The sequence below is a fragment of the Thermobia domestica genome, chromosome 13 (assembly GCF_964235325.1).
Source record: "Thermobia domestica chromosome 13, izTheDome1.hap1.1, whole genome shotgun sequence".
In the NCBI taxonomy this organism is placed as follows: Eukaryota; Metazoa; Arthropoda; class Insecta; order Zygentoma; family Lepismatidae; genus Thermobia; species Thermobia domestica.
In genome coordinates this window covers 203,215,511-203,229,321 of record NC_137466.1, presented here as the reverse complement: position 1 = coordinate 203,229,321, position 13,811 = coordinate 203,215,511, and the positions used below count along the sequence as shown (strand labels likewise).

Sequence of the window (13,811 nt, the reverse complement as noted above, 5' to 3'; positions counted from 1 at the left end):
ACCCTTTCAAATTTCATTTCATTTCATTTATTTGCCTGCTTCATTAGCTTACAAAGCACGAGAAATTCTCATGTAAGCATTACAGTTGTCAAAAAAAAAAAAAAAAAAAAAAAAAAAAAAAAAAAAAAAAATCTGACAAGGGAGGGTCACGAAGTGGCTTCACTGAGATCCGAACGAGACAATTGTGTTTGCATTTGATATATTATAACTAAACGAATCCCAAATTTATACGTGCCACCGGGCGGAATAACGTGAGTTACAATATATTTTGTAATGTAAAAGCTACAAAGCTGGCAGAATAGTTTGAACCGAGTCATTTGTTCGGAAACGGTTGGGTAAATGAAAATCTCAGTGAACCTGTATCCCATCATTTTCAAGGACATACTTTTTGGGATAGAAACGTTTGCCTCAGGGTCCCAGATGGGATCCATCTCAAAATTTTCAAATGGCAAGGGGGGTTAAGTAGCACATCGTTTGAAAGCTGTTGCAAAATGAAAAAAAAAATGGAGCAAGTCTCGACTTTCTACGACAATCCTGTGCAAAATGGCAGCGGGTCAAAGTGTACACAAAAACTTAATTGAAAAGTCCGTGGGTACCCCTATAAATAGGAAACGGTGAGACAAATGTGACGACAGGGAAGGAAGTGTGACACTATTTTCATAGTACAACGATTTAAGCTAAAACATCTTGTCCCAGTTCCCGCACAGAGTTCCAGTCCCAGGTGAGGTCCAACTAAAAAGTTTCAAATGGCAAGAGGGGTTAACTAGCACATCGTTTGAAATCTGTTGTTAAATGAAAGAAGATGGAGCAAGTCTCGACTTTCTACGACAACCTTGTGCAAAATGGCGGCATGTCAAAGTGTAAGCACAAACTTAATCGAAAAGTATATGGCCACTTTGAATCCAAGATGGATAACCTATGTCATTCTATTGTGTATTTAGAAACAGTAGGAAGACTAAAGAACACTTGAATTTCGATTCACTTCAACTATTATTTCATTCCGTAACAACACACATATGTTTTGTTCCTAATGCACGTTCGTCACGGTTCTCTCGATATCATTTACGTAAATATAACGAATATGCGACGAACATACAACTCTGACTTCCTGTTCATACTACTAAACAAAAGTTGAATACCTTCGGGTAGTTTTCTAATTTTGTCATACGTAGTTCATACATAAAGGACTTGCTGCACCATACAGGGGGGGGGGGGGGGGGCTGTTGTAACGTATTCGTGATGGTTACATTTGTATGCCATTCGTTGGTTTGATCGCAATATTTCAAGAAATACCAAATATACAAAAAAGAAAAAAAATCATTTACAAGATTGGCAGCACTACCAAACCACGTGTAAATTATTTCAGTGCATCGAGCTGCACAAACGTTGTTGGTTTGTCATAATATTCCAAGAAATAGCATATTTATATACAAATTCATTTTTCACGCTGGCGGCCATATTGGATTGTAACTGATACTCTTTGATAATTTGTGAATATCTGCTATTAACCATAAACATTAATACCGCATTTTGCTTCTCCAACAGCAGTGGTTTTAGCTGGACATGCGTTCGATACATACTGCGGCATTTTGAACTCAAGATGTCGCGTTTTTGAACATTTCGCATCTTTTCGTCACCTGCTAATTAACATTCATGTCAAATTTGGCTTTCCTAGCTTCAGCAGTTTGGTATGCCTGTCCTTTCGATATAGGTTTTTAGCGGTCATCTTTTATTCAATGTGGCCATAGATTTTCAATTAAGCTTTTGTTTACATTTTGACCCGCCGCCATTTTGTACAATGTTGTTGTAGAAAGTCGAGACTTGCTTTATCTTCTTTCATTTAACAACAGTTTTCAAACGATGTTCTAGTTAACCCCTCTTGCCATTTGAAACTTTTTAGCTGGACCCCATCTGGGACCCTATAGGGGCACTGGGACAAGATGTTTTAACTTAAATCGTTGTACTTTGAAAATAATGCCACACTTTCTTTCCTGTTTTCACATTTATCTCACCGTTTCCGATTTATAGGGGTGGCCGTGGACTTTTCAATTAAGTTTTTTTACATTTTGACCCACCGCCATTTTGCACAGGGTTGTTGTAGAGAGTCGAGACTTGCTCCATTTTCTTTCATTTAACAACAGTTTTCAAACGATGTGCTAGTTAACCCCTCTTGCCATTTGAAACTTTTTAGTTGGACCTCACCTGGGACTGGAACTCTGTGCGGGAACTGGGACAAGATGTTTTAGCTTAAATCGTTGTACTATGAAAATAGTGTCACACTTCCTTCCCTGTCGTCACATTTGTCTCACCGTTTCCTATTTATAGGGGTACCCACGGACTTTTCAATTAAGTTTTTGTGTACACTTTGACCCGCTGCCATTTTGCACAGGATTGTCGTAGAAAGTCGAGACTTGCTCCATTTTTTTTTTTCATTTTGCAACAGCTTTCAAACGATGTGCTACTTAACCCCCCTTGAAAATATGTATGTACGTATGTTTGTTTTTGAAAATGATGGGATACGTGTTCGCCGAGTTTTCCATTTACTCAACCGTTTCCGAACAAATGAATCGGTTCAAACTATTCTGCCAGGTAATTTTTTGTAGCTTTTACATTACAAAATACGTTGTAACTCACGATATCCCGCCCGGTGGCATGTATAACTTTGGGATTCGTCTAGTTATAACATATCAAATGCAACCACAATTGTCTCGTTCGGATCTCAGCGGAGCAACTTCGTGACCCTCCCTTGCGAGAGTAGCATGCTTGACATATTCTTAGTCTTATCATAATAACTACAAATCACAATGTTTTGAAATTTTATCGGGATATTCATATGTGTAAATGAATCAACAGTCTGTTGCTTTAGAATAGAATATTTAATTATAACAGTCAAGCTGTTGTCTCGAGTATTATACTCGGACATTTTGCAGATCTCTTAAATCGATGTAAGTTAAATGAAAACACAATAAACCGGAACTAAAATTTAACTTTGCGGGCTCTTTTGGCTGCAAAGGTTTTTACAATGTCCTCGAAAAGATAGCTCAAGCTAACTTATGCTCTATGGATATGATCTTAAGGTTGGTGAGTCGTTGTTGTCCTGTTAAGTTTCTGAGATAATTTTGTATTGTGTGTAGTTTGCTAAAACTCCTTTCCTTGCTTTATAGCAAAAATAAATATTTAACCAGTTTTGCGCTCCCCAATCCGGTGCCCGGGGCACAAGCCCCCCTCCCTTTCCTCAGTTATGTCACTTGAACTCTCATTCCCGCAAATCTTCATGTCCATCGCATCAAAGAGGAGCTCTCTGCAATCGAGTCATTGTGCTCCTTCCAGTCTAAAATGGATGTCACATAACAAATATTTGAATATTACCAACGGAAAGAAGCATCAAAAGAAGAAGAAAAAGCGTTTATGAGTTACATCGAATAAAGTTAGAAAACAGTGAAACAAGAAATTGATCTCATTTCCATAAATAAACAATTAAATTGTTCTATGTTTAATCTTTCACATTTAAGGGGTGACCTGTTAAGGCGTTTTTCTTCTCATGACTTGCTTTAAATTTAAATATTTATAATAGCATTATAATTGTTTCACTAAAAAAAAGTTCATTTAATTTATATATATATAAGATAATTCTGCATGATTATATAAGAATTAAGCTCAAGCATAAAAACCGTTCGTATTTTTGCGAAATAGTAAAATTTTATTTGTCTCCCCAAGAAACTGTACGTTAACGTGTTAAGCTTATCTTTTAGCAGACTATAATATTTATGTATATATTGTACATGATGCTATTTCAGGGTTCTTATTGGTCAGGGAAAACGCAGGGTAAATGTTGCAGGTCAGGAAAACTCAGGGAAAAAGATTCGAAATTAGGGAAAGTCAGGGAAATTTATAAACATTCATTTTTCTAACATTACTTGTCCGCCAGTTTCAGCTTAGCCAGCCATAAATGATCACAGTATGGTACGTTGCTCAGATTTTTGTGGGAGGTAAGTGGAATGTACGTATGAGCAATTGCTTACTATTTGTCTCTATGGAATAAATGTTGTCCATTATTTATTCCTTATTTATATATCGTCATTCGACACCTGTCATTAAAGTCAGGGAATTTCTTGCCAAAGGTCAGGGAAGGTCAAGGAAAAGTCAGGGAAATAGATTTCTCCAGATCAATAGAAACCCTGTATTTAAGATATGGTGGGGATAAATGTTACAATTATGAAGTAAATACTAGTCAAAAAGAATGAAGATCATCTGGAAGAGTTTACAAGTATGGAAATTTTATACAAAATATATATGTTCTTGTTGGGACGCAGGGAAACAACAAAATTATGGATACCCTTTGTAACGGCTCTTTCAAAATAAAAAATATTCTATCTTTATGACTTTCGTAAAATCAGGATATGCTGTTCGCAAATCTATCGTTTAGGTAATCCCAAAGAAAAGTCCCAGGAATTTAGATAAGGCAACAGGGATGATCTTACTGTTCTTTTACCATGTATTTTAACGTAGCTAGTTGACAATAAACGTTTACATAAGTTTCCCCCCAGGTATTTCAGGACGACTTCACTATATTGTTAGTATCAATACAGATCTATGACTATGGGTATATCAAACAATTAGGGTATCCGGACATCTATCCTTGCGACGTTTCCATTTAAAAAAAAAAAAAAAAGTTTTAAAAGCTTCATATGCAGGCATCGCACACTAGTCATTTTTTCTCTGTATGTAATAGTTAACATCAGCAGCTTGTATTCTCGTAAGCCACATACTGCATTGTGATTGTTCAAATGTCCATCTAAATTGAAATACAATCATGAAACAATATTCTAAGTATGACATTGTTCTCCAGTACGGTACTGAATGTTTCCACTAAAACGCATCTGTTTCTTAGAGTTTGAGATAAGGTCGGCTGGGCTGAATTTTGTGTGAATAAGCCGATCATCATTCATTTCGGTGGATTTTCCTTACTCTACGTTACGACATGCCAGTCCTCTGTGACCGTTGGTGTAAAAATTTCTATCAACTTTGAAGCAGCACCGCGTTTCTTTCTTGCGTTCGCATTTATAGTCATCCACTATCTTACGTGCTCATGTGGTTTCGATTCCTCGTTATTACGTCTTATATAGCCTCGCTGCTGATCTAATCCATCCATCTACTATTTGGACCTGGGCACCCAGAATGTCAGTCCACTCAAAATCATCTCTCTTTGCCGCAGTAATGTTAACATACTAAAATCTTCTTTTACAATTACAGTTAATGACACAAATGAAAATACAGTTGAGTAGAAATGGACTGAGTTTTTTAAGTATTAAAATTCATTGCCTTCGGAACTTTATCACAAGGCTTGGTATACTGCCAACGTCATGACGAAGATACTACGTAAGAAAACAATTATGTGCCGCTAACAGAAATTTTCTGATTACATTCTTGAATTAGGCTATTTAAAGAAGATAACTGAAACTTTACGTTAGAGAACAGGACGTTCAAAAATAACTCATTGACCACTTAATAGACCCCCCCCCCCACTAAGCACTGGAAGTAAAGTGCTAAATATAAATTGCCTGTCGTGAAAGATATGGTGGGGATGAGATACGATTTATAGCACAGACAGTCGCCAAAATATAAATTGATATAGCTTCACACGTGATGTCTGCACACGTAAAATAATGTATTTGTCTGTATTAGCATTTCTGTAAGTCACAATGAATAGAATTAAAATCTACTTTAATATTTCCAGACGTGAAATAATATATTTGTTGTGATTAGTGTTTGTACAGTCAACGCCAAAAGTTCTTTCCGTTTGATGAAATAAGTTTCGTAAATAATTTCAGAACGTGCGGACAATTTGAGTACAGTTTTCAGTAAATTAAAAAGAATGTAACTGTCTATACGTTCCAGCCACACCATCGTTGTACGTACCAGCCCCACCACTGAAATATTCCCAAAATAAATTGTAGCAAACGGAAAGCACTTTTGACGCTGATTGTACAAATCATAAGGGATATGTGCTGTTAATTTGTATTAAATGTCCTAATAAGTTTGGTATTTTTTCTGTTTTTAGCTTGGAGGGTCGATTTGAGGATGAAGAACTAAGGCAAATTTTAGACGATATTCAGACCAAAAGAAGTCTCCAGTATTAAGGCGCTGTGTCTATATTCATTGATATTTTTTTTTAATTGTACCGGGATAACAGATGCATTTTTTTTCTTTTGTAAATAAAGTTTTGTATTGAAGTCTAAGTTTTAGGTCAGTTATTTAACACTATGCATCGTTTCAACTGACATTTTTGATGCAATAATAGAGAAGCTTTGCTAGAATTCAAATGGTAAGCAGTATATTAAGAGGATTGTTCAGAAACTAAAAGACGTTTTGAAATAATAATAATAATAATAATAATAATAATAATAATAATAATAATAATAATAATAATAAAAGTAACAGAATGAACAAACCAAATTGTATTACACTCTGTAAAGAAAAAATAGCGACACTTGCTCGGATATGGTTTTCGCAACATACTTTAATCAATATGATTTTTTACATGAATTCCTGATAATATTACAATGCATATTCCTAATGAGCAGTTCATTCTTAATACTTGCCCCAGAGTTTCAGGCTTTTGACATGAATTTAATGATTTTATATGCATATATAAGTAGCTGTGTGTGTTTTGAGCAAAATCGTTTATAGGATGAGTTATACATAAAACTGAAAAAGATCAACAACAACAGCAGAAAACAAGAAATGGAATTTCTTGAGGGTAAGACATATTATGTGCAAACATCGGGAAGTACCATACACCAAACTAGTATTTTGTATGTGCACCATGGGCTTTCTGCAGTGCAGCGAATCATCGGAGCCCTTTGGTAACAAGGCTATTGCAAAATGCAACCTCGATTTCACGGAATAACACCCGGATTATCTGTTCCTTGAATTCCGTTCTGTTTGAGATAGTTGTCTATTTAATCTTCTACTCATACTAATCCACAAATTTTCAACTGGATTCATGTCAGGTGAGTTTGTAGGCCACATGAGTTTCTAAATAGTCATATTCTTGAACCACGTATTAACGATTTTCGCTCGGCGACATGAAGCATTATCGTCCTGGAAAAGGAAGTAGTCCAAATTTTCTTCAGAAAAGTCGTCTTTAGCTGTTTTAAGAACTTTACGTACCAGAATTTGAAGATATTTTCGTGCATCAAACGATCCTTCACATATATCCGTTGTTCTGACGTCTTTAACGATGAACCAAGCCCATACTATCACTCAGTAACTGAATATTTGCATCTCTTAAACAAAATCCTTGTCAAGTTCCTTGCTTGTTCGTATCCACAACTTCACACCACCATCGTTTCCCTCTATTCTAAACTTCTTTTCAACGAAGAAAACGACGTGCTTCCAGTTGTCATAAGTCCAAGTTGCATATCAACTCACAACACTACATGTTGAAATCTTCTGTGTTTTCTCAGTTTGGACTTTCTACGCGGTTTCTTCTTTGTAATATCCTCTTCATACAGTCAAGACAATACAGTTGTACGAGTAACTGCAGTTCCAAAATCATGTCAAACTACAGAAGCGATTTTTGGGGAAATCACTCCTGAAATCGGCAGTGCTATTGATTTCATTTAGCAATCTGCTCTGGATGATGCTTTCTTTTTTCTTGCACACTGTTGACGAAGGGACGATTGTTATGCTGTTTCCACTTGTGGATTACTCTTCCTGCCGTAGAATCATGGATTTTCAGTATTCCATCTATTCCCTTAGAGATTTGCCTTAGCTGCGCAAAGCAAAAATTATGTCTTGTTCACATGGCAACAAGTCACATTTCTTACCCATCTTATTTGTTTACAGTCCACATGTAGCAACAATATCACATACAAGCAACGCTGCACAACAACAATTTTGTCACTTGACACTGTTCAAACAATGAGAAAGCAAAGAACAATCATAAAACGCTATTTACCTTAGCCTATACATCACAAATGAAATACAAAATTCTCACTACAATAATTTACGAGACGCACTCAGTGCCATCTAGCGAAAATATTACTGATACACAAACAATTGGCAAGCGGTGTCGAACACCACAGGTGTCACAAATAACGCAAATGAACTATCCCACACTTCATTTCCTTCTATTCCTCTTCTAACGGGCTGCAACTATTGTTTTCTGTGTAAGTTAGCTTGAGAATTGAGGTGTCGCTATTTTTTCTTTACAGAGTGTATATGCATTTGAAAGGTACACTGTTAGCTATTTTTCCTTATAATCGCCATACAAATTAAGGCATTTATCATATCGTGGCACAGGTTTTCAATATCGTTGCGGTAAAAATCTGCCGCTTGCGATTTTAAGCACTGGCTTACACCGGTTTGCAATTCGGCGTCAGTAACGAAGCGTTGTGTAGCGACCCATGTCTTCATCGCTGAGAAGAAGTGGTAGTCGCTCGCCGCCAAATCCGGGCTGTATGGTGAGTGATCGAACACATCCCATCCAAGAACTCTCGGGGTACGCTTGGCCGTGTGCACCATTTCCTCACTCGGCCGTCACTCATTATTCCATGCCCATACACTTCACTCAGTTGGCGATGGATTTCAATTGGCTTTTGGCTTTTTTGCCGACAAAAACCTAATCATAGAACGCACTTCACAAGAGGCGGGATTTTCTATTGCACAGGAAGCACAAGAGCGTCACAGTCCTCACGCTACTACAGCTGGATGCGCATTGAGTGTAGCAACGTTCTGACACTAAGATGATGACTATCACCGTCCACTGTTGCGATAGACTAAAACGTCTTTTACTTTCTGATCAGCCCTCGTATAACTTGCATCCATAGGACATGACAATTAGAATACAAGTATCTCCACTAAATGTAACGATAAGCATGAATATGCACTTCAGAATAGGTTTTCATATTTTCCTTGTAGTGAAACAATTCAGGTTAATATAATTTTCACTGTTATATAATAATAATAAGCATAAGGATTGTGACACCTACTGGTAAAATAGTTACTGTAAGTTAAGAAGCTTCTATACACTGCAGCCTGTCGTCGGGTGATTTTTCGTCTTGATACTAGAGATTGTCACACTTAACTCTTTTAGAAAATTGATCACTAAGAGATAGTCACACCTATCCCCTTTTAAAAAAATCCACTAAAAAATCCTAGCCAACACCTTAAAAAAAAAAAACAACCGAGAGATAGTCATGACTAATTTCTTCAGAAAATATCACAAAGATAATCATACCTCACTCTTTTTTTTTTTTTTTTTTTTTTTTCAATGTCGATTGAAAGATAGTCATACCAAAAACCTTCGAAAAGAATTTTCACTAACAGATAGTCGTACCTAACTCTTTAAAAAAGAAAAATGTCCACTACACACAATAGTTCCACGTTATTGCCTCCAGGGAGCATGGTGACTTAGTTGTAGTGTGTTTATCTCTAATGCTCACTATTCGGACAGTGCGAATTAACTAAAATACTTGAATCAACACTTTATTAACACGGCCTCGAAAACAAATCACGGTTAAGTAAGAAGTACGAAATTCATCTAATATATTCTTATAGTAGTTTCTTCTGGCAGAGAAGTAATATAAACATATAAACATAAAGAGTTAATAAAATATTTCGTGTGCTCCAGTCACATTAGATTTACTATCTTTTTAGTCTGTGTGCTTACTTTGATCAAAGCTATCGAAATGATTTTAAAAATATTAGCCGCTGTCTGTGGCTACGCAACGGGATCCCAGTCATCCGTGTTTTGTGATTTATTTAACTCTTGTACATTTACAGGGCTGTTATAAAGTCCTTGCTATAAAACAAATGCTTATAACTTTTTTTTAAAAAAAATACGATATTGTAGTAAAATACATTTTAAATTGTGCTATGATATGTAAATTTTTGAAACGCACGAAAGTGAATGTGTAGTGTTGTATATCAATGGACCACCTCATAGGCTCGTTTTTCTTCAACGAAAACACTGTGACAGGGCAGACATACTTTCAAATGCTTGCAAATTTCCTGATGCCCGAATTAGTTAGGTTGAGAATCAAGAATCGCATCCACTACTAGCGAGACGGAGCCCTCCCATATTTCGCACAAGTCTTCAGGGATTACCTTGACCATGAGCTATCTGGCAGGTGGATTGGGCGCAGAAGCCCCACCTCGTGGCTCCCCAGATCCTGACCCTGACAGTTTAACACCCTATGATTTTTGGCAATGGGGTCACTTTAAGACACAGGTGTATGCGAAGAAACCAAAGGACTTGCATGATCTGAAGGCTAAGATTAATGAAGTATGACATTTTTGACGACGCCAGACGGAATAGCATTCACGGATTTCGCCGGAGGTGACAAGAATATATGGATGTCAAGAGAGCTCAGCTGTAGGTATGGCGATGATGGCGGCGGTGTATCAATGGATGACACAAAATGTAAGTCTCAACAAAGATCTTAGCATTTATTTCACTGTAATATCATTATTTTAAAAAAGAAGTTATGAGCATTTGCTTTGTGGTGAGGACTTTATAACAGCCCTATATGTAAGTAAGCACATTAGTAGCTCAGAATCTGCTCAATTCAAACACTAACCATTAAGTTGCCTGGTGAAATAGAGTGTTTTATTTTATTTTTTTAAAATTTATTTTGAATTTTTTTATTAACAATGAAAAAAAATAGCTTCGACATTGAAATAGAAATGTATTGTTGTGAGCAAACGAAAAGAAAAACAGAGCTAAAGGAACAGAAAATGCTGAAGTCGGTGCTTGAGTTCATTATCACGCAAGGTTGTCAGTTATATTAGCGTCCTACGCTATAAAACTAGATACGCTGAAAAAAAAAAAAAAATCGTAGAGAATTTGTACATGCACTTTTCCACATTACGATACTCGTCCAAAAAGAAAACTGTTTGATCTAGAACATGCAAAACAAGTGAAATACGAAAAAAAAAAAGATTTATTGCACACTTCCTACAAACCTTGAACCTACTTTTTCAGATAGGTTTTATTTCCTACTTTCTCTATACAGTCGTACTCTTGTTCTCACCAAATATTCAACCAGCAGCAGATTCAACTGCTACTACTCAGTATGTACCAAGGGACGAAATGATGACCTTACTTTTGTTCTGGAGTTCTAATTAGCCTAATCGCCTAATCTCTCTATAACTTACACACCATGAAGCGGAAATACCAAGATTTCAGGACAGTGGTCGAAGTGAGACGGTATGCGGTGGTATGCCATACCGTCTCTGGTTTCTCAGTGATCAAAACATACCGTCACTGGAGAGTGTATGCTAAATACCCTTAATAAATCAATTTTTATACAAAGTAATTGACGAATAGCTTGCCAAATAAAAAGATTGTATTTCTTACGTAGAAATAATTTCTCAAGTTCACAGCACCAACCTTTCTGGTATCTTTTCCCTACCTTTTGCTTTTAAAATAAGATCTAGTTTATATTTTGATGTGCCATATTGAGTTGTTTTTTTCTTATGTATGTGTGTGTCTTCTTGCCTGAATACATATAAATGTCGTGTTTTGAGCATGGGCGGATTTAGGGGTTGTCTGCTAAGAGGGACGGATTTTCCGGGGATTTGGGATACCCCTCAGTCAAGTGAAGAGTCCGGGAGTTTTCCCGCAGAAAACTGTTAATATAAAAACTCGGTTTTTGAGCATTTTCGTGTATAATTCTCTATAATACAACATAAGGGGATTTTTTTTTTTCAGAAAGTTATTGGTGGGAAGTCCAAGTCTCTCCATGCTCTCCCTCCCCCCCCCCCCTACTCGTAACTACAGAGTCGCTCTCCAATAGTTTCCAGTCATTATGAAATAGAAATGCAATCTTTCAGGCAACATACCCTCACTGTATTTCAACATTTAGGTAGCCGGTATGTCGAGTCAAAATCGTAATAAAACATACCGCCTCTGCTTCTTTTCCACTTCGAAAACTGTTTCAGGAACATATTTTTCCTTTAGCCTTACAGAAATGTATTCGCTCCTGTAAAGTAAAATGAAAATTGTCTGTGGGGTGATCAACTTCCCCTAGTTTACTGATATTGCTATAATGTATGACTATAATGTAATGCTATAAATATGACTGTTCATACTTTGTATAAGGAAAAAGGTTTACATTCAAAAGAGAGGGAAAAGCCTTGTGTGTTAGTACAACTGAAGAAACGAGAACTTTGCATTTATAGATTTCCATATCCGACCTCTATTTCCTCCACCCACTCTATGAATTTAAGTCGTCGTGACATCAAATTCTGTGGATTTTTTTTTTTTTTTTTCACCGAGGATTTCATTCACTGGCCCAGAATTGGTAGGAAAATGAGTAAGTGTGCGTTTTTCGTGCATGAATGATTTCGTGGTTCGGGTGGAGACGTCGTTTGCGGGGATAATTTACGGTTCCGAAACCGCAGACAAGAGGGAAACTGTTACGCCCGTAACCACAAAAATCAGACTCACATACACATTCAACATTCAGGAAAGAGAAGATCTGTTAAATATGTATGTATGTGTGTGTGTTTATATGTATTTCTGATGTTTGGACCACACACATAGAATCTTATCTGAAGTACTAATTGTTCCCACACATGTATGTATAAAAAAAAGAAGTGGTTGAATTTGTACAATGCAATATTTACAACATGACATCACTGTTCTTAATGGGAAATATGAAATGTATGGAGCATACGAGTGTTTCAAGAAGGTCAAGAGAAACTTATTTTCTAAATTTAAAAATATTGTGTTACAATGCTACACTGCGGAAGAAATTTCTTTTGATGCTGGCAGTTTACCTTTCATGTGGTTAAGACAAGATGAAATATAACTTTAGTTTTATCCATATAAATATTTTTTGACTAGTGCAACAAGTGTGTTTCCGTTCCATAATTAAATGACATATACAGTATATACTTTGTTATTATGATTGTCATGGAACTATTAGTAACGAAGTATTAGTATTTAGTAACGAAGAGATTCCTCATCCAGTGTAGTAGTTTTGTGAAGTCTTTTAACAGCGTTTGATTCTCTATGGCAGCGTTTCCCAACCGGTGTGCCGCGGCACACTGGTGTGCCGCGAATGGGCCGCTGGTGTGCCGCGAGGAAATCGAAACAAATTATTAATTCTATAGGAATCAAATTGCAAGACATAGGGGAAAATGTATATTTGTATTTCACATTACTATGAACCTCTACTATAAATCTACAATTTTAAGTTTCATATTGTGTTACTTTTCTGTACGTTTTTAATGTTGGAAAACGTATTTATCATTGTCATGACCGTTATTGCTTCTTTATTGTTGCAGACTATTTCGTAACTTGAAATTTTAACCTATCATTCAATAAATTCAACAAAGCAAATATGCATACAAATTACCTACATTTGTGTTTTAAAAGTATAGGAAATTTGTTTATTTATTCGTTATTTAGTGATCTTCCCTTTTAGTTAAAGGTTAGATACAGTTTTCCAAAGAGAAAGTGTATTTTTAAAAACACGAGTCCTATATTTCATTGCAATTGTTTTCTATTTTAAAATTAAAATGAAAAATAAGCATAATGTTTTACCACGGGGGAAAATCAGTGATCGAGCTTTCTTCTCTGTAAGGAGATCAGTAATCGCTTAAAAATACCATGGTATTTTATATTTATGAATAATAATAGTAATTTTATATATATATATATATATATATATATATATATATATATATATATATATATATATATATATATATATATATATATAGGTGTGCCGCGAGAATTCAAGTTACACCTATAGTGTGCCGCAAGTTGGAAAAGGTTGGGAAACGCTGCTCTATGG

The 13,811-nt window shown here is 36.0% G+C and overlaps 1 protein-coding gene across 1 annotated transcript in view; it reads left to right on the top strand.

Annotated features, from left to right (window-relative positions):
• Positions 1–6,239, top strand: part of LOC145668960 (DNA-directed RNA polymerase II subunit Rpb4-like) — a 48,858-nt gene extending 42,619 nt beyond the window's left edge. Inside the window, exon 4 of the mRNA XM_081737253.1 lies at positions 6,062–6,239. Coding sequence (XP_081593379.1) covers positions 6,062–6,140 — 79 coding nt within the window. The 3' untranslated portion in view covers positions 6,141–6,239. The remainder of the gene's footprint in view (positions 1–6,061) is intronic.
• The last annotated feature ends 7,572 nt before the right edge of the window (positions 6,240–13,811 follow it).